Raw genomic sequence first — 20423 nt, forward strand, 5'->3', positions numbered from 1 at the left:
GCTTGGCAGACTTTTCCTTGGGGCAAGGAGAAGAAGAGAGCATGTGACACATCACATTAACCTTCACAACATATAGTCCCCCATCCTCCGAGCACCTCAGTATTTGAAGCAAACATTGACAGAATTGAAGGGAGAAATTGGCAGCAGCCCAGTAATAATAGGAGACCTCAGCGCCCCACTTTCAGTAATGGGTAGAACATCCAGACGGAAGGTCATTTAGGAAACAGCAGGTGTGAACAACACTGTAGACCAACCAGGTGGACCTCAGAGACACATAGAGAACACTCTACCCAACAGCAGCAGAGTCCACATTCTTCTCACATGCACATGGAACATTCTGTAGGATGCACCACATGTTAGGTCACAAAACAATCAAAACAAATTCAGGATTGAAATCGCATCAAGTATCCCTTCTGCCCACCATGGAATAAAACTAGAAATACCTAGAAGACTGCGTGGAAGTTGAATAACACCCTTGAACCACCAGTGGGCCAAAGAAGAAATAAAAAGGGAAATTAAAAAATACCTTGAGACAAACAAGATCAAAACCAGAACGTGCCTAAACTTAGAGAATGCAGCTAAAGTAGTCCTAAGGGGGACGTTCGTAGTGATACCTGCCTACCTTAAGGAATAGAAATGTCTCAGATTTAAAAACCCAGCTGTACACCTCAAGAAACTAGAACTAGAACCACAAACTGAGCCCGAAGTTAGCAGAAGGGAGAAAATAATCAATGTAGCAGGAAATCTGACAGAATCTACTCTCTCCTTCCAGAGTGGGGTGCAGGCAGATACATGCACAGGTCAGCAGGGGGGTTGCAGATGTTCTTAAAGGAATATGGTTTGAAATGCTTCTTCTCTTCCTTTGATTTGTTTCCCTTTTTTGTTAGGGCGAAATGGAGTATGTGTTTGAATTGGATGTTTCAGGGAAAGTGGAGGACGTTGTGGAGACCTTGCTTCAGGTAAGCCAGCACCTCACTTGGGCATTCACCAGGCAGAGAATTCAAAGCAAACTTAGGCAGAAACTTAAAAAAAAAAAAATCATATTCATACATCTCACTAAAACCACAATTTCCTTTATAAATATGAAGCAGATTTACTTGAATATGTTGAATTTGAAAACTGTATACTAGGAAGAAGTCATAGATATATCAGAAGTGATCTTAACTGTTGCTAAATAACAATGCTGTTTTTCATTGCTTCTAAGGAAATACCTTCATATTGTTTTAGAGAAAAAAATAAATTCTTGTATATCTGTAATATTGTAGCTTCACAGAGCATCCTGCCTTGACAAACTAGGGGACCAAACTGCTATGGTAAGAATTTCTAAAGTAAATTGCCTTTATCGTGAATTAAATTATATTGATGTTTTACTCATAAATACTTATTTTTAAATGTTTTTTTTTTCTTAGATAACAGCTATTTTGCAGTCACGTTTGGCTAGAACGTCATTTGACAAAAACAGGTAAGTTAATGATTTCATTCCCTGATTCTAATTTGTTTTTTTTAAGATTTATTTATTTTAGAGAGAGAGCGCACACACATGTGCAAGGAGGGGAAGGGGCAGAGAGAATCTTAAGCAGACTCCCCACTGAGCATGGAGCCCAATGCAGGGCTTGATCCCAGGACCTCGAGATCATGACCTGAGCCAAAATCAGGAGTTGGATGCTTAACCAGCTGAGCTGCCCAGGCGCCCCTCATTCCCTGATTCTAAAAGGATCGGACGTCTTCAACCCGTATGCCTCCTTCAGCTTGTCCCAAACCACCCATGTTGCCATCTGTGGCGCCCAGACCTGTGGTCGGGAATGCCCTGGCCTCTGCTTCTCCATCCTGACTTTGGTCAGTCAGCCAGGCCTGTTGACCGATGCTCCCTAAGATCTTTCTAGTCTGCCACCATCGTTTCCCACTGTTGTTGCCTGAGTTCAGGCCACCAACACCTTCGCTCGGAACACTGTAACAGCTGTTAGCTTGTCCGCCTGACCCAGTCTTCCCTTTTCCTGTCCTCTTTTCTCTACTGTACCAAGTGTACTTTGAAAATGTGGTTTTTCTAAAGAACTTACTTAATTATATCACTTGTCTGTTTAAAACTCTTCAAGATTTCCCATTGCCTTCAGGGTAAAGTTTTAACCTTCCATGGCTTAGGTTCTAGCCCTTGTGCCTACTCTGGTCGCTGGTGGCTTCTCTCGAATTCTGTGTGCTAGCTCTTTGCATTTATGCGGATCCAGAGCTTACCGCTTGGTCTCTTCCCTCTGAGCCTTTGGACATGTTGCCTGTGCCTAGACTGCTCGGCCTCCTTCCTCTTTTGCACGGGGCTGACTCTTACTTATTCATCTGATTTCAGCTTAGCTGTCGGTTGTTCCAGAAAGTCTTTCCTGACCCTTCAGGCTGTGATCAGTATCTTACTAAAGTGTCTTGCAGGGACGAGGAGACTACATTCCCACTGGTCCACTGTTTTTTTCATTGATTTTCTTGGCTTTTCTAAGTATACAATATATTTCCTGCAAATAATTATGGTTTTATATGAACCTGTTCTCTTATTTCTTTCTTGCCTGGTACTAAGTAGATTTGTATCTCATCTGCAATACCACTGTATCAACCACGTAGCTTCATCACAACGCCTGGCGTCTGCAGCTTCAGGGCCTCACAGCTTATTTTCCTTTTTAATTTATGTCTTCACTATTCTTGGCCTTATGCTGCACTTCTGTGTAAATTTAGAAACAGCTTGTTGAGTTCCATAAAAGAAAGCTCCCTGAGATTTTGATGGTGATTGCAATGAATCACTCATTTATTGAGGCCTCCTTTAATGTCTTCCTTATGGTTCTTTCCATAAAGGTCTTTCCTCTCTGGTGCTAGATGTAGTCCAAGTACTTCATATTTCTGATGGTGTTGTAAATGATGCCCTAAAAACCTCATCTTCTGTTTATTGTTGATATATAGAATGCTGTGGATTTCTGTGTATTCATTTTGTTTCCAGCAACCCTGCTAAACTTTGTCATCAGGCCCATTAACTTTATATGTAAACTCTTTAATATGTACAAAATCTTATGGATAAGTTATTTCAGGCCCTATTCACTATATATTTTTACTTTACATTCTTATTTTAGAGTTCTGCTGAATCTGTAGATCACTACAGCTTAGGACAACATAGAATGTAATGGTTGAATAGATTCATTTATGGATTATGAGGTGCTAGGCTCTTGCTAGACACTTATGTTTATAAATGAGGTTAGTGTGTAATATTCTGTTTTATTGCTATCTTTGTGAGATTTCTGACCTTCACACTCCATTTTCAGGTGTTGAAGAACTGTCAGGAAAGCCATCTGGCCAATAATGTTTCTGTGTGTATATTTGTTTGCTGCTTTTTCTGTTTCACCTTCATAGCGTTAATTTTCTTTCTGTTTTAATACTTGCAGGATATATTAGGTAAGCGGATTGCCGGGGGAAGAATAGCTTCCATTTTAGGAAGGAAAAGGAATAAGAAGAATTAGCTTCTTTTGACCTACTTAGAATGCATAATGCTTCTAAGTAGCGACTTTTTCAATCTTGGGCCTCAGTGTGACATTTACTTAAAAATGGCTCATTCTGGAAGTTTTAATTTAACCCAGTCTCTAAAATGTTAGGCTGAAGAATTTGGGGAAGAAAATTTGCAGTATAAAATAAGATATTCCAGAGTTGTATACTTCCTCTCAAAGAAAAAAGTAAACTTTTGCCAAAATAAGCTTTCATCATAGTTCTGAGGAAATACTTTCTTATTGAAGAAATGAAGGAGAACCATGTTTATTTTTCCCTACTGTTCATTCTGGGAATTTTCAAATCCTCGCAAATTGCAAGAGTAACATAATGAACACAGATACCCTGTGGGTCACCAGGCATTAGTTTGTTAACATTTTGTCAGTTTGCTTTAGTTGCACGTGCTTGTGAGTACGTGTGTGCGCATGTATACATACGTGTATGTACGTGTAGGTAATGTGTACATGTATGTATATGTTTGTATTGTGTATAAAATACAGACCTTTTTCAGAATCACTTGAAATTACATTACAAGACGTCATGACACTTCACCCATAACTACTTCAACACGTGTCTCTCCGAAGGGTATTCTCTGGCACTCCTCCGTACTATACAATACTCAAGTACTGATGATTCTCTAATGCCATGTAATTTATACTTTCATATTCAGGTGTCCCCCATTTGTACCCCAAAACATCCCCTTTAAAGTACTTTATGTGGGACTAATTTTAGATCTGAAGAAAAGGTGTAAAGATAGTCCACAGAGGTCTTTTACACCTACCCCGCTTTCCCCCACTGCCAGAGATGCTCTGTCTGTCCATGTGGCCATAGTTGGGTGGATGGATTCCTAGATTGGTGATTTTTTGGATGCTATTTAAATTTGATTTTTTCCAGTTATTTGTTACTGGCATATAGAAATACAGTGGGTTTTCTCTTTTTTTTACATTCACCTTGTATTCTGTGACATTTCCAGATTTACTCATTGGTCCTTGTGCGTTTTTTTTATGTTGCATAGAGTTTTCTATATACATAACTGTTTAATCTGTGAATAATGACAGTTTCACAGAAATCCTTATGGCTTTTATTTCTATGTCTTTCTTCATTGTACCGTTTAATTAATAGATGTGGTGGGAGCACATCCTTGCCCCGTTCTTGATCTTATAGGAAAAGGGTTTGTTTCACAACTAGAAGATGAGGCTAGCTGTAGGTTTTTCATGGATGCCCTTTAGCAGAATGATGAAGCTCCCTTTTATTCCTGGTTTGCTGAGAGTATTTTCAGTAATAGGTTTAGAGTTTTGTTAAATGTTTTTTTCTACACTTACTGAAATGATCACATTTTTTTCTATTTTATTCTGTTAATGTTGTGAATTACATTGAATTTTTTCAATGTTAAGCCAACCTTATTCATGAGGTAAATCCAACTTGATCATGAAGTATTGTTTTTATATGCTTTGATATTACTGGATTTGCTTTGCTAGTGTTTTGTAAAGGATTTTTGCATCTGTGTTCATGAGGGATCTTGCTCTGTAAATCTTCAATATATTTGTCAGTATTTGCTGTCAGAGTTATGCCAGCCTCATCCAGTCAGTGTGGTGATGTTCCTTTATCCTCCGTTTTCTGAAAGAGTGTGTATTGGGTTGTATTTCTTCCTAAAATTTTTAATAGAAATTACTGATGAAGTCATACAGGCCTGGGTATTCTTATTTATTTGATTTATTTACTAGCCATGAGACTGTGTAGGCTGTCTCTTTCTTCTTGCGCCTGTTTTGGCAAGTTGTGGTTTTCAAAAAATGTGTCCACTTCATCCCAGGCTCATTGGTATGAAGCTCTTAAGGTCCTTTTGATGTCAGTAGGATCTGTACTGCTGGTCTCTCTTTCGGTCCTTACACCAAGGCTGTCTTTTCTCTTTTTTTCTTTATCAGTTTTGCCAGTGATTTACCAATTTTATTAACCTTTCAGAGAACCAACTTTTGACTTTATTGATTTTTCTCTACTTTTCCATTTTATATAAAATTGATTTCCACTCTTAGGATTTCCTTCCTTCGGCTTACTTTGGGTTTAACCATTCCTTTTCTACCATCTTACAAAGATGAGATCACCAGTTTTAGACCTTCTTGTAATACAAGTAGTACTTAAATGTCACTTGACCTCTAAGCACGGCTTCAGCTGCATCCCACACATTTTGATACGTTATGTCTTCACTGTCATTACTGTAAAAATATTCTGTAATTTCCTGTGTCATTTCTTCTTTGACCCGTGGCTTATTTAGAAGTATGTTGTTTAACTTCTGCGTATTTGGGGATTTTATTATTATTTTGTTGTCATTGACGTTCAGTTGAATACCACCTCGGTTCAGAGAGTATATTCTATATGATTTCAGTCTTTTGCTACTGTTGAGATTTGTTTTGGGCCCAGCACTTGGTCTGTCGCGGTGAATGCTGCCCGTGTCCCTCAGGGGCATGTGGACCCTGCAGTTGTTGAATATCGTGTTCGGATCATCTGTACTTTGTGGATGTTTTGTCGATTTGTTCTATCAATTACTGAGAGAAGGGTGTTAAAATGGCCAGTAATGATTGTGGAATTATTCCCCCCATTACTGTTAAACTTATGCCTCGTGTATTGTGAAACTATATTGTTAGGTTCAAATACATTTAGATGTGTAATGTCTTCTTGAGGCGTTGAACTTCCATCATTAGCAAGTATCGTTCCTTATCCATTTGTCTTGAAGTTGGCTTTGTCCTCTTTTAATCTAGTCATGCCAGTATTTTCATTATGATTGCACATTAATGTCTTTGTCTATCCCTCTACTTTTAACCTGTGTCTTTATTCTGTTTCTGAAAAACACACAATTTGTATAGTTGATTCTTGCTTTTTACACAGTATGACAACCTCTCCTTTTTAATGGGGATGTTTAATTCGTTTATTTATTTAATTTTTTAGAAAGAGAGCGAGCACGACAGGGGACAGGGCAGAGGGAAAGAGAGAATCTCAAGCAGACTCCACACTCAGTGCAGAGCCTGATGTGGGGCTCGATCTCACAACCCTGAGATCACAACCTGAGCCAAAACCAGGAGTCGGATGCTTAACCAGTTGAACCACCCAAGCACCCCTAATTCATTTACAATTATATAATTACTGATATAGTTAATTTTAAACCCTCTTACTGTTTGTTAGCATTCTATTTGTTCTTTGTTTTTCTGACCCGCCTTTTTTGCTGTCTTTGGGTCTTTCTAATATTTTTAAGTATTCCACTTTATCGACTCTCTTGAATTTTTGAGCTATGACACTTTATGTGTCATTTTTAGCGGTTGCTCCAGAGATCACGTTATGCCCCTTGTACCGCCGTGTGCTTTTAGTAACATGACAGGACTCGACAGCAGTCCGAGAACCTTACACCAGTGGATTTCCATAGAGCCTCTCCTGCCCACTGTCATCTTGTGGCCTTATACTAAATTTCTACATGTTGCACAAAACCCATAAAACAGTGTTCTTATTTTTGCTTCAAAAAGTCATTAGCTTTTTCAAGGATTTAGATATGTACATATGTGTCTATGTAAACTAAAAATATTGAAAAATAAATTTTCTTCTCTTTACTCAGATATTTAACTCTTTGCTCTTTCCGGTGCTCTTCTTTCCTCTCTGTAGCCCCCGTGTGTTTAATCCAGTGTCCTTTCTCCTTAGCCTGAAGAAATCTCTGTGGCATTTCCTATAGTGCAGATCTGTTCAAGATGATTTCCCTCAGCTTAGCAGATCTCTGTTTCCCCTTCATTTTTGCTGGCTGCAGACTTCTAGGTGGGCAGGTGTTACTCACTGCTGTAGACATTCTCATCCCATTGTCTGCTGGTGTCCAGTGCTGGCTGTGAAGCCACAGCATTTGTCTCGCTGTTGCCTCCGTGTCACGTGTCCATTTCTCTGTGCTCATCCTGCCCAGGGACCTCGGGGTTTTGGGGTGACACACGCCTAGGAATCCGCATTCCCTCCTTCCCCATTTCCTCTGCCCCGTTTTCTGTCTCTTCCCCTGTAACTGGAGTTATGCTTATGTCAGTTTGTTTTATATATTCCCTCAGGTCTCACATACTCTGCTCTGTATTTTTTTTTTTCTTCTTTTGTCTTCTTTTGTTTTGTTTCAGTTAGACCACTTTGTCGTGACCTGCTTTCAGCCTGACTGGACTTCTCTGCTGTGTCCAGTCTGTTGTTCAGCTTGTTTAAGTAATTCTTCATTTCTCTCTTTTTTTTTTATTTTGATATGTTAGTCACCATAATTCTTCATTTCTCTTATCTGGACGTAGAGACCCAACTAAATGCTGTTTGCCTCCAGAAGTGGTCGCGCGCACCCCTTCTTGTTCAGGGGGCTCTGACAGCATGATCCGTGACTGAGGGGGTGAAGGCTTCATGGCAGCCATAGTTATGTTCCCTGTCTCTGCTGCCTACGATTCTTTCTGGGGAGCAATCAAGACTTTCTTCCACTGGGGCTCGGGACCTGAGCACATGAAGGACCCTAGAGATATCTTTGTGCTTTACAGCTGAGCCACCAGCTTTCTGAACCCTGGGAGACGTCCCCCGTCCCCCCGCCCCCCCGCTCTCCACCCAGTGGCAATTTTTGCACCTGTGCTCTTCAGTCCTGACTCTGCTTTCTGCTTCTCTCTAGACCTCTCTCCTTCCCGCAGCCCTGCCCCTTCTATCTGTCACAGTGGCTCCTCTTCCCGCCACCCAACCGTTGCTCTCTTCCTTCAGGTTTCCTTGCATCTTAAGCTTTCTGATGGTTTTTAAAAAGGCTTGTGTAGCTCTTCTAGTCGGTGTGTGTGGTTAGGGTGGCAGCTCTGAGGTCCCCTTCACTTCCTAAGGAAGTAGAAGTCTCTCCCGCGGGCTTTCATCCCATTGTCACTTATAACAATGGGGGGATTTATTTTTAACCAAGTTATGTAACTAAGGAATTGCCTTCAAATATTGATGACTTGGTTGTTTCCCCTCTCATTTTTTTCACTAGTTAGTAAAGCAAAAAGAAAATGGACTTTTTTGACTAAATAATTTAGGAGGGGTAGTGGAAAAATTACATTTGACTGGTTTTACTGCAGTAAAGCCACAAAAGAACATAGCTTGGAATTGACATTCAAGGAATTGTGATTATGGATTCATAGCCTTATAAAGTGCTGTGTGGAGTAAATGGCACCTGTGACTATGAAAATAGGTCTCAGAGACACAACAATAGAAAAATATGTCAATATAGGAATAGTTTCCAGGCCAATTTATTTTGGGAGGAAGAAGAGTTCAGCTGTCAAGGGTTGCTTGGTATTACTTATTTGTCTTCTCTTCTGTGATAGATAAATCCATCTGTTGTTGTTGTTGTTGTTGTTTGAGTTCTCACTAGACCATTGAAAAGAATGTGTGGGGATAATCAGAAGGGGGAGTGAAGCATGGGAGACTATGGACTCTGAGAAACAAACTGAGGGCTTCAGAGGGGAAGGGGGTGGGGGAATGGGATAGACTGGTGATGGGTAGTAAGGAGGGCACGTATTGCATGGTGCACTGGGTGTTATATGCAACTAATGAATCATCGAACCTTGCATCAGAAACCAGGGATGTACTGTATGGTGACTAACATTATGTAATAAAAAAACATTAAAAAAGAAAAAGAAAAGAATGTCCAGTTTTTGTTTTTTAAAGAATGTCAGTTTTATTTAAACAACCAATTTATAGTACCATTTTTCTTGTATTAAGTGTAGTGTTTAGACAGGTGCCATGCGCAGTCACACTGTAGCTCCCTTCGAGAAGGTTAAACCTAGGAAGTAGATCGATTTGTGATTTTTCTTACTTTTGCTGAAAACTGTATTGTCAGATTCCAGAGTGTGTCTGAAAAGCTGCACATGGAGTGCAAAGCGGAAATGGTGACGCCGCTGGTGACGAATCCTGGACACGTGTGCATCACTGACACAAACCTGTATTTCCAGCCTCTCAACGGGCACCCGGTAAGGAGAGACACAGGGTCAGATGGGGAGCTGCTTTCGCACCGGAGCGGTCAGCTTTCCTGGGGACTCGGCCTCACAGTTATGGTGTCCTCATAGTTTGGCGAGGATAGAAATTCCACCCCCTTCCCCTCCAGCAGCTGTGAGTTTAACAGGCCTCCCCATGTCCTCCTGATGCTCATCCAGGTTCGAGCTCTTCTGGTCTCTTCCCAGTAATTCTGGGGTCACTAGCTCTTGCTGTGAAAGAAACCCTGCCTCCCTGCCCCGATTTTAGTAAAGGGTTGTTAGAGGTTCATACCTTTCTCCTCGGAAGCACTTCTGGAAGAGACCAATGAAATACACTAAAATGAAAGGGAAATGGGTATTTTCTGTATATTTGCTTCTGTGTACATGTATGTGGTTATTTCTTGTGTCTCTTTAATGAGGAGCAAAGTCAGTAGATCTGAGTCTGTCTCAAGCAGGATGACGTGTTCTGTACCAGCCAGCGCACGGGCGCCTCTGGAGATGCTGTAGTGCTTCTACCGTGATGGTGGAAACAGTCTTCTCCTTCACAATGACTTTAGACTTACTGGGCCAGATAGTAAAGATACACTCGGATTTCCACACTAAAATTTGTAAAGATACGTTGCTTTATCTAGATCTGAACACTTTTTGGAATGGTTCATTAGAAGACCAGAAATGCTAATACACTCTGATAGTGCGTTGGACCATTTGGCAGGGCAGCTTAAAGAACGTGTTTTCTGTCATAGGAGGCCGCGTCCTAGAAATTCTCCTCCAGGCTGGTTTGTCAGTCCTTTTGCCACTAAAACAGATAATACTTTTCTGTGAAAAATGGTGCTATGACAATTCTTTCCACCAGGTGGCGGGGCACCCTCACCAAGCCCTTCTGCCGACACAAAACGTTCTTACCTGGTGTTAATAGTTGGAGGGCTTCAGAGGAGAAGGGGGGTGGGGGAATGGGATAGGCTTGCGATGGGTAGTAAGGAGGGCACGTATTGCATGGTGCACTGGGTGTTATACGCAACTAATGAATCATCGAACTTTACTTCAAAAAAAAAAAATTAAAAATTAAAAAAAAAATAGTTGGCTTGGCCACTACTGTTACTATGGCTTGGATCAAAAACCTTTGGGATAATATCTGAGTATGTGCTGTAGCTTCAGGATCCCAAATCTCTGGGCTAGGATCCTTGAGCAGTCTTCAGGCAGTGTGCACAGTTCCACGTGTGGGCTTTTCCTCTCTTTCTCGGGGGAAGGTGGATGTGTCAGCATTTAGCCAATCTCAGCAGCTTTTCTAACCTCGTTCTCCTCTCACTAGTGTTTTAAGCCTCTTGAGAAGCAAGAAAATTTTCCTCCTTGTAAAGAAAAAAATTTAGAGGCCCTGCTTAATACCGTAGTTGCTTATGAGCCTTCATACAACGTAGTTTTTACAGAGATAAAGGACAGGATTCTAAAAAAAGATGTACTGTGTCAGTTCTAAGAAAATCAAAGATAGCAGAATTCCTGAGAAGTTATCTGTACCAGCACTTTAATATCCCTTATCACTCAGCAACCTTGCAGGACCCTGAATGATAGATCAGTGCATTATCATTTTTGGGGTCGTGAGCGAGGGTAAAGAGACTCATCCAAGGTCATAAAGTTAATGGAAAAGGGCAGACCAGGACGTAAAACCAGAAACGCCTTGTTCTAAGAGCTGCCTTTCCGATTGTTCACATGTAACACATCGGGAAGTCAAGATTTGGCCACTTTTTCACCTTTCTGATACTAAAGGGCAGCTTCTAATTGTGTCTGAACATTGATGTTTGAGATTTTCTTTCTACTTTTAAAGAAACCTGTGGTCCAGATAACACTCCAAGATGTCCGCCGCATTTACAAAAGGAGGCACGGCCTCATGCCTTTGGTGAGTTCCATGGAATGTCACTTCTGGGTGGATGATTGTCATATTTTCAGCTTAGCCAGTGGTTTGTTGACTTGTAAACACTCACGGCATGTCTGAAAAGTGCCAAGTATGTTGTATTGTAAGCACATTGACTCCAAGTCTTTCTTTTGGATGAGCTGTGTGTGCACACGCGTCCCTACACAGCACACATATTCATACAAACACACACACATATGTGCATCGCTGAATCAAATTTATATGTGGGGAACATAAATAAATAAGACCTACATATAAAAAATATAGATCTTTAATTGAAATGCTTTTGTACTTACATAGCTTGTTTTGAGATTGCAAGGTAAATACAGTGCTATTTATTTTACTGTTTTCTTTCTGAATTTATAGGGCTTGGAAGTGTTTTGCACAGAAGACGATCTCTGTTCTGACATCTACCTAAAGTTCTATGAACCTCAAGATAGAGACGACCTCTATTTTTATATTGCCACGTATCTAGGTATGGTGCTCACCCTTCATTGTCTCTCTTCATATGAGGGTAGTTCAACTCCTCAGTACCTCGGATAGGAAATAGGAGGAGAGATACGCTATATCTAGAATCACCTCTCTGGGTCTCCTTATTTCTTCTCATCAGGAACTGGGGTTGGCAGAATGGCATTCTAAAAACTAAATCATAATTTCATATAAATGGAATTTGGCAGTAGTCCATTCCAATTGTGTGTTTGAAAAACTTTCGATAAATATATTTAAATGTTTTTTTTATATTTTAACAACCCCCGAGTTGAATGGATTATAAAGAATCCATCTAATTATTTTTCTGTTTAGTCATGTCTATATTCGTTTGTGGAAACCAAGCCTTGGTTTCTTAATATGAAGCAGTGAGTTGCCCAGTCATGTGTTTGTGATCATTAATTGTGGTCTTAATCACAAAGCTGGAAAACAACACGAAAAGAACACATGAGCCTTCTGTATTCAGAATGGTACCATGAGACTTGATTTGCTTTTAATTAATAGTTCCTCAGTCTCCCATAAAAATGTGAATTTTCCCACCTTTTTCAGAAAGAATACCTGATTTTTCTTTTTAGGCATAAATATACGAAATTGCACGCTTGAATTATTCTTGTATACGGAGTTGTTACATAACTAGAATGGGTTGATTTTCAAAAATAGATGTTGGGATTTTATTAATGCCATCTTAACTTTGTTTGCTGTTCTTACTCCCTTAGAAATAGAATTTTCCCTCAGAAGAATAATTTATTTTCAATAAGGAATATATTTTATTTTGTAGTGGGCTTAGAGTTCAAATTTTTTTCTTCTCCATTAAGCTGTTACGTTTAATGCCTAAGTAAGCTCTGATACAAGGTGACTGTTATTCTCTGCCTCCTGATTAAATTTTTTTAATTTTATTCCTCTAACTATATAACAAGATTACAACAAAAACTCAACTTTCATGGTGAGCCCTAAAATCTCAAGTCAAAACACTTGCCGTGACCTAAACCTAAAAACCTGCCTTCTACAGAGCTTCCTTATTCCCTCTCATCTTATTCCTCAGGTTGGTCGGACTTTCTCTGAGGTGGTGTGAGTGTGGCGAATGAGAATAAGTGTTTTGAGTTTTTAAGCTCTTTCCTTGTAGCTGGTTAGAGAAGAAACTTGGTAAAAGTAAATAAGGATAAATATTGAATTTACAGATGAGTTAGATAATTTTCTTGGTGCAACCAACAAAACGTTGAAAGCACAATTTCCTGAACAAAATAAAACAGTTGAGTCACTCCATGCTCTCTGAGAGGACGGCTGTCCTTGGTGCCACACACTCTGTGATTCCTTGTTTCCTGAGGCTATTCTCCGGAGGGGGGTGGGGAGTGCAAGGGTAGGGGCGTGTTGCTTTCTGGTTCTTCTCTTTGGAGAAATCATGTTTTCCTGCCAGACACATTTTTCTCCTTCAGCGGGTTCTTTTCTTTGCCTCACTCCTCACATGCATACCTAATACATAGGCACTGGCAAATCTGTGGTAGTAGACCTCTTCCTGATCTAAAAGAAAACTCAGATTGTTTTTGTTTTGGTTTCATAAAAAATGGAGGAAATAAGCTTTTACAAACGGCCATGGCTTCTTAAAGGCGTTAAAACTCAAGCACTTTGTATATTTGCAGGCTGTATATCATATAGTAAATATTATGTGTTACCATGTAATACGTATTTGCTCCATACCTTCATATTTGTTTTTATTGTATATTTAATATATACGATATGTTTTATATATGTAATAATATTCCCACCTGGTGAATATCCTTGGAGATATTCATATTTAATGTAACAGGTATTTAGTGAAAACCAACTACGGCCTACTTTTCATTTCCTTAAAATGTATTTTTCAAAAATGCATTGAGGGGTCTACGTTTAAAACACCTAGTTTTTGGGGCGCCTGGGTGGCTCAGTCGGTAAAGTGTCTGCCTTCAGTTCAGGTCATGATCTCAGGGTCCTGGGATGGAGCCCCACATCGGACTCCCTGCTCAGCGGGGAGCCTGCTTCTCCCTCTGCCTCTGCCTGCCGCTCCCCCTGCTTGTGCTCCCTCTCTGTCTCTCTCTGTCAGATAAATAAATAAAATCTTTAAAAGAATATATTTAAAAAAACCGTCTAGTTTCTACACACTCAGTACCACTTAGCCAGCGTTCTCCAAGTTCAATGGCGACCTGCGGGCCCTGTCCTCCCCAGAGCACCACGTCGCGGAGCGCACGGCCGAGAGCTACACACTGCAGTGGCAGCGCGGGCACCTCTCCAACTACCAGTACCTCCTGCACCTCAACAACCTGGCGGACCGCAGCTGCAACGACCTCTCTCAGTACCCCGTGTTCCCGTGGGTAATCGACGACTACTGCAGCGCCGAACTGGGTAAATGCCACAAAGCCAGGTGTTTAGAGAAAAGCAGGAGTTCCACTGTGATGTGTAAACAGATTCGAACCCATCTGGATATTTGTACTAACGATTGCTAGTTTCCATTCTGAGGTACTGGATCAGTGTTCTCTAAGTTATATGGGTTTTATGTGTGTTTTCTCCACTCTCTCGTATATTCTTTTAATCCTAAAAAAAGGACTCACAGACTTCTTGAAAGACATGTGCAGAAAGTATGGCTGTGTTTTTAAGCCATATCATCATTACCTATAATGACCACATTTGAGATACTTAAGTTTTTCACTTTGAAAATTTGGGTTGTCATATTGTTTTAAAATGCACACTCAAAAGTGTGATTGCCAAATGTAATAATTATTCCTTCTGGAACATTTAGAAAGTATTAACATATTTAAAGAAGGAAATAAAAATCATCAATAATTACATTAATGAGAAATAACCATTTTAACCTTGTGGTATATGTGTTTCTCTCAAATTATTTAAACAAAAATGTGGCTATATTATGATTTGATTTTGTAATATTCTAAATTATATATTGTGAACAATAAATTCCTCTTAGACAGTTTACTAATTGAACCCTTCTGTCTGAAATGACAGACTTTCTGGGAATATGAGAATTTATTTCTCTGATAATATTCAGTCCCCAACTCTCAAATTCTGTTATTATTGCACAATAATAATATTCACTGTAATTCAAACTTCAGCAAATCGTGGTAGAAGAATACAGACTTTTAAAATGTGCTTATTTTTTATTGTCGTTTTTGTTGGAATATGGTTTTCTTAAACTTAAAAAAAAAGTCAATAATCAGGGCATTTTCAAGTTAGAGATGCTACTCTTGAGTGACTTGCTGACTTAAAACTCAAGCCCTAACCTTTACTAACTAGTTACATAAGTGACTTTCAGAAATACTATAATTCTAATGGGTCCGTCTCAATTTTTAAAAATTATTTTGGAAATAAATCTGTGCATGTATATCCATGGGGGGTAATGTTATTAAGTATAAGTTTGCTTGCTTTAATTAATTCATTTTTTTAAACCGTATTTATTTCCACAGATTTGTCAAATCCAGGAACCTTCCGGGATCTTAGCAGGCCAGTAGGGGCCCTAAACAAGGAACGGCTGGAGAGACTCCTGGTACGTGCATTTGGGGGTGCCCGGCTTCTAAGCAGCTCCCTGAGCCATGGCCTCTGTCTTTATAGTAAGGGAAACTCCTTTCTCCAAGACTTAGGGGAGCTCTATGCCCAGTGACTAGAGGACCTATGTCGTATTTTTTCTTACTCCCCTCTTTGCCCCCTGCCTTCCCCTGTGAGTTTAGCTGCTCACCCACCCGTTGTTGGCATCTTTTGCCTCCAATTCAGGAAGTAGGAGGCTGGCCTGATCACATGTTTACGGATTTAGTTGCATGAAGGTGCTCTCTGGTAAATTGCACAAGAGACACGTAACATGCATTCTGTTCGATCCAGCCCAACATTGTTCCCAGTGAGCCGAGAAAAGCAAAATACTTGTTACGGGAATACTGTGTGTGTTCACGGTTTTTCTCCCCCTCCTCTTCTGCTTTTCCTACTTACGAGAGAACCGAAGGGACATAACGTACCCATGCCACGATTTGAGGTTTGACTACTTGAGGCGGTTACAGTTCCCACGGCCGACACCTAGCACATCTTTCTCCGTCTGTTGCAGACACGCTACCAGGAAATGCCCGAGCCAAAGTTCATGTACGGCAGTCACTACTCTTCCCCGGGTTATGTGCTCTTTTATCTAGTCAGGATCGGTAAGATTCTTTACCAGTGCTCCCAGTTCAGTGTTGTTTCTGGTGGATTCGGCAGGGATTCCGTCATCTCACTCCACTCTGATTTCCCCCCAGCACCCGAGTACATGCTGTGCCTGCAGAATGGAAGATTTGATAACGCAGATAGAATGTTCAACAGGTTTGCCCTAATGCCTCACCTACCAGTTCTTAGACTTTCTAATTATAAACGTGCAATATGTTTGCTTCAAAAAACTGGATACAAAAATGTCAAGAAATGCCAAGAAACACTGATTGGTACATCTGTTCCTTTCAGGCTTTTTCTAGTCGTGTGTGTGTGTGTGTGTGTGTGTGTGTGTGTGTGTGTGTAACTGTAAGAACATCTTTTAATTACAGCTTTTGTCCTGCCTGTTGTAGCCTCATCGTGTTATATGTTGAAGTTTCCCCATATATATCAGATGTTCTTCAAAACAGTGACTTTTAAATGATTGTATCCCACCCTAATGTATGCCGTAATTTAAGTATTGTAACTGTTTCTCTATTGTTGGACGTTTAGACTGCTTCCAACATCTCATTATTCTAAATAATTCTGCTGTGAATTGAATATAATTTCCTGTGGGTGTTTAAATGGCTTTTTAAATTATAAAAGTAATGTTTCCTTGCCAAAAAAAAGTCAGAAAATATGAAGAAGAAAATTAAGTTCACGTGGCCTCCCACCATGCTAATATTCATTGTTAATCTTTTGATCTACGTCCCTCCAGTCTTTTTCTAAGATTTATACATGTTTATTTATAATTCCTTTTTGAAATGAGCTACTCAAAACAGCTGTGCTAGGTTTTCCGTGTTTTAGCAGCAGGCTGTGTTGGCCCATCGATGAGGCCGTGTGTGGTTGGAGGCTCCCGGAGTGGGCTTGGAGACGCCCTTTGTGGGTCCGTGTCCTCACCCGTGTCACTCCTGCATGAGCTCAGAGAAGGCGTCTCTTCTGTCAAAGGGGATCCTCGTACAGATGTTGAGAATTAAGAGTTAATGAGAGAAATGAGTTAGTACAGGTGAAGTGCAGGACACCACCTAGGTGCATAGACAGCCCTGTGGTTGCTGTTACCAGACCCAAGATTTCAGATCAGCTGATTTGGTTTTGTTCTGTTTTGTTTTTTCTTTTTGGGGGGTTTTTTGCATCTAGTATTGCAGAAACTTGGAAAAACTGTTTGGATGGTGCAACAGATTTTAAAGAGGTAAGCAGTTAATAAAGGTAATAATTCACTGGGCTTGTGGTTTCTAACTGCTTTTAAAAATGTTGCTGTTCTTTCCACCCCATCACCCACCCCCCCAAAACCTTCAGTTGATTCCTGAATTCTATGGTGATGATGTCAGCTTTTTAGTCAATAGTCTGAAGTTGGATCTGGGAAAGAGACAAGGAGGGCAGATGGTTGATGATGTGGAACTTCCGCCCTGGGCCCGGAGTGAGTACCGCCTTGGGAAGTAACAAATTACAGCAGTTTTGCACCTGGGGGGCCACTTCAGTATTATGATGTACTTGCCTGGATTTTTTAAAGTAACAGTATAATTCTCTATGTAAACGAGGCACTATCAGTTGTGTCCCAAATCAGAACTAGTCTGTAAGTCTATGATGTCAAAACATCGATATGTATTTGAAAGACCTAAATGCTGTTGAAAGTGATCTTCACCACTCCCCTCTCCCCGCCAAAATTTATATTTTATATTCTTGGGGCACAAAAACCTCATTAAGAAATATGTACCTCGGGACACCTGGGTGGCTCAGTCAGTGAGGCGTCTGCCTTTGGCTCAGGTCATGATCCCAGGGTCCTGGGATGGAGCCCCGCATCAGGTTCCTTGCTCAGCGGGGAGCCTGCTTCTCCCTCTACCTGCCACTCCCCCTGCTTGTACACTCTAGCTCTCTCTTTCTCTGACAAATAAAGAAAAGAAAAAAGAAAAGAAAAGAAGTACCCCTTGCTTCTCCTAGAAGCTTTGTCTGCATATGGATAGACAAAATAAATGGGAAAGAATAAATGGAGACAGTGATGTTTTGATCGAGTCTAATCTCATAGGTCCCGAGGACTTTCTCCAGAAGAGCAAAGACGCTTTGGAAAGCAATTACGTGTCAGAGCACCTTCACGAGTGGATCGATCTAATATTTGGCTACAAGCAAAAAGGGAGTGATGCCATTGGGGCCCATAATGGTATGTGAGAGTCTCGGAAGTTTCATATAGCATTTGATGAAAACAAAAGCAAAAAGAAAGAGAAAAAACGCGGCAGAGCAATCAGGCTCGTGTTTGGCAGAAGCATCTTCTGTGTGCAGACAGTGCCTCCCGGCTCCATGGCCCTGGGTCAGGTACTGAGTAACAGAGGAGGAAGGACTTTTGCCCAAAGAACCCCAACTTCACTACGATCCCCAGAGGTGTTCTTCTAAAGTCTTCCAATGTTAGCATTACTCTCCACCCCACTCACTAATATCCATTAAAACTCAATCAGAATATGATAGAAGAGCACCCCCAGTTCCTCTGAAGGGCCCCAGGGCTGCTTATTAATGGAGCAGAAAGAAACCAGCAGCAGCACACCCCCTCCTCAGGTCCCTTCTTACCTGCCGCCAGGCTGCTGGGTGGTGGAGCCAGGGAAGAGGAGCTGGCAGGTCAGGCCGGACCTCGCACAGGGCAGGGCGATCTGCGCTTCCCCTGGGGGCAGAGGTGCTCACTGGCAAATACCTGGAGATAAGAGGCTGTCTCCCCTGCCAATTGGATTTCTGCTCAGTGAAAGATAACTCGGGTTGATATTTACTGCTGTTAGTTTTTATTAGTCTTTTTTTTTTTTTTCAAAGTAACCATTAGTTTCTTTGAATAGAAATTTGAAGTAGTTGAGGGGTGCCTGGGTGGCACAGCAGTTAAGCATCTGCCTTTGGCTCAGGGCGTGATCCCAGCATTATGGGATCAAGCCCCACATCAGGCTCCTCCGCTATGAGCCTGCCTCTTCCTCTCCCACTCCCCCTGCTTGTGTTCCCTCTCTCGCTGGCTGTCTCTATCTCTGTCGAATAAATAAATAAAATCTTTAAAAAAAAAAAAAAAGAAATTTGAAGTAGTTGAGTTTTTAAGATTCTGTGCAGAGTGTCTATTATAACCAAACAGAACCTCTTTCAAGAGGGTTTTTCATCTCTTTTTCAGTATTTCATCCTCTGACCTATGAAGGCGGTGTGGACTTGAACAGGTACTGTATGTCTAGAAGGAGTTTCTACTTGAATTACGAAATCCCTCCTTGTCTAAATGATGAATGCAGCTCTGTGATCATATGAAGGTGTGGAAATTTTACAGTGAATTATATCTTGCTTTCCCCATTAGGTAAGTTACCGAGCCTCAGAAAATTCTCTAAAGGTCTGTGATGAGGCTTGGACAGTCCTGGCACAAAGTCGCTGTTACTCTTTGAGGGTTAAGTCTCTGTCCTGTTGAGCCGCAGTATTTGACATCTGTGCCGTCAGGGAACTGGAACCCCATGGTTCACTGCGTTACTTGTGTTCTGTCCTAAAGCATCGAGGACCCTGATGAGAAAGTCGCCATGTTGACCCAAATCTTGGAGTTTGGCCAGACGCCAAAACAGCTCTTTGTGACACCACATCCTCGACGGATCACCCCAAAGTTTAAAAATTTCTCCCAGACCTGCAGTCACAATGCCCCCCTGGCAGATTCCCCAGGTAAGTTTGTAAAGAGAATAAATGTGAGCACCCTTTGTTTCTCTTTTCTAGTTCAGATGTTCCTGAAGATTCTGAAGAGTAGGTGAGACATGAGTTGTCATGTGGCCTAGAGGGGTTGTGTTTGGGCGTCCGACTGCAGTTCTCCTGAAAAACAGCAACTCTGACAAGCCTGTTTTGTTGCTGTTGCTTTTGTGTTTTAACTGCTGATTTTAAAGAAAATCAAGTTACTTTTATTTCCCGGTAGTACTGCTCCTGTTACACGAGACTCGGCAGTGTCTTGTCGTTGTTCTAGTGCTCCTTCTGTTCTGTGGTTTTCCAAGTCAGTGTGTGATGCTTAGCCATTCGCTTTCACGTTGGCCCATGCCAGCCGTGCCGCTCTCACGGTCACCCTTGACCCTGCGCTCCCCTGCTTTCTCCCAGAAACGACTTCCTCCATCCCTCATTCTCCTCCTCCTTCCCCGCATACAGACCTGGAATTTAAGGTGCTTTGTTTTCTTTCTTTGATTCATTTTCTTAGTCATTTTGACAAACATGTACAGTCTCTGTTGTATGCCTGGCACATGCTGGATGCTAAAGTGAACTTGACCCTGTTGTCACATCTAGTATTTGGAGAAGGAGGAAAGAACACTCCCCCTTCATCCAGTTCTCCGTGTTTCACATTTCACATAGGACAGCCTCAAGCCCACAGGCCCCCAGAAGGAGTCTGACACTCTGTG

General features: G+C 41.1%; 1 protein-coding gene across 3 annotated transcripts in view; it reads left to right on the forward strand.

The window, feature by feature from the left end:
• The window catches only part of NSMAF (neutral sphingomyelinase activation associated factor), a 57984-nt gene that overhangs the window by 26279 nt on the left and 11282 nt on the right, over nucleotides 1-20423 (forward strand). For all 3 annotated transcript variants that reach the window (XM_087864870.1, XM_045789051.2, XM_045789050.2), the window contains exons 7-21: nucleotides 888-959; nucleotides 1266-1313; nucleotides 1410-1462; nucleotides 9344-9473; nucleotides 11296-11367; nucleotides 11749-11857; nucleotides 14068-14244; nucleotides 15318-15397; nucleotides 15944-16034; nucleotides 16128-16191; nucleotides 17191-17242; nucleotides 17350-17470; nucleotides 18077-18208; nucleotides 19184-19226; nucleotides 19544-19707. In XM_087864870.1, coding sequence (XP_087720996.1) covers nucleotides 888-959; nucleotides 1266-1313; nucleotides 1410-1462; nucleotides 9344-9473; nucleotides 11296-11367; nucleotides 11749-11857; nucleotides 14068-14244; nucleotides 15318-15397; nucleotides 15944-16034; nucleotides 16128-16191; nucleotides 17191-17242; nucleotides 17350-17470; nucleotides 18077-18208; nucleotides 19184-19226; nucleotides 19544-19707 — 1408 coding nt within the window. The remainder of the gene's footprint in view (nucleotides 1-887; nucleotides 960-1265; nucleotides 1314-1409; nucleotides 1463-9343; nucleotides 9474-11295; nucleotides 11368-11748; nucleotides 11858-14067; nucleotides 14245-15317; nucleotides 15398-15943; nucleotides 16035-16127; nucleotides 16192-17190; nucleotides 17243-17349; nucleotides 17471-18076; nucleotides 18209-19183; nucleotides 19227-19543; nucleotides 19708-20423) is intronic.

The sequence above is a fragment of the Ursus americanus genome, chromosome 9 (genome assembly GCF_024610735.1).
Source record: "Ursus americanus isolate L20-20 chromosome 9, mUrsAme1.1.p, whole genome shotgun sequence".
NCBI classification, from domain to species: Eukaryota; Metazoa; Chordata; class Mammalia; order Carnivora; family Ursidae; genus Ursus; species Ursus americanus.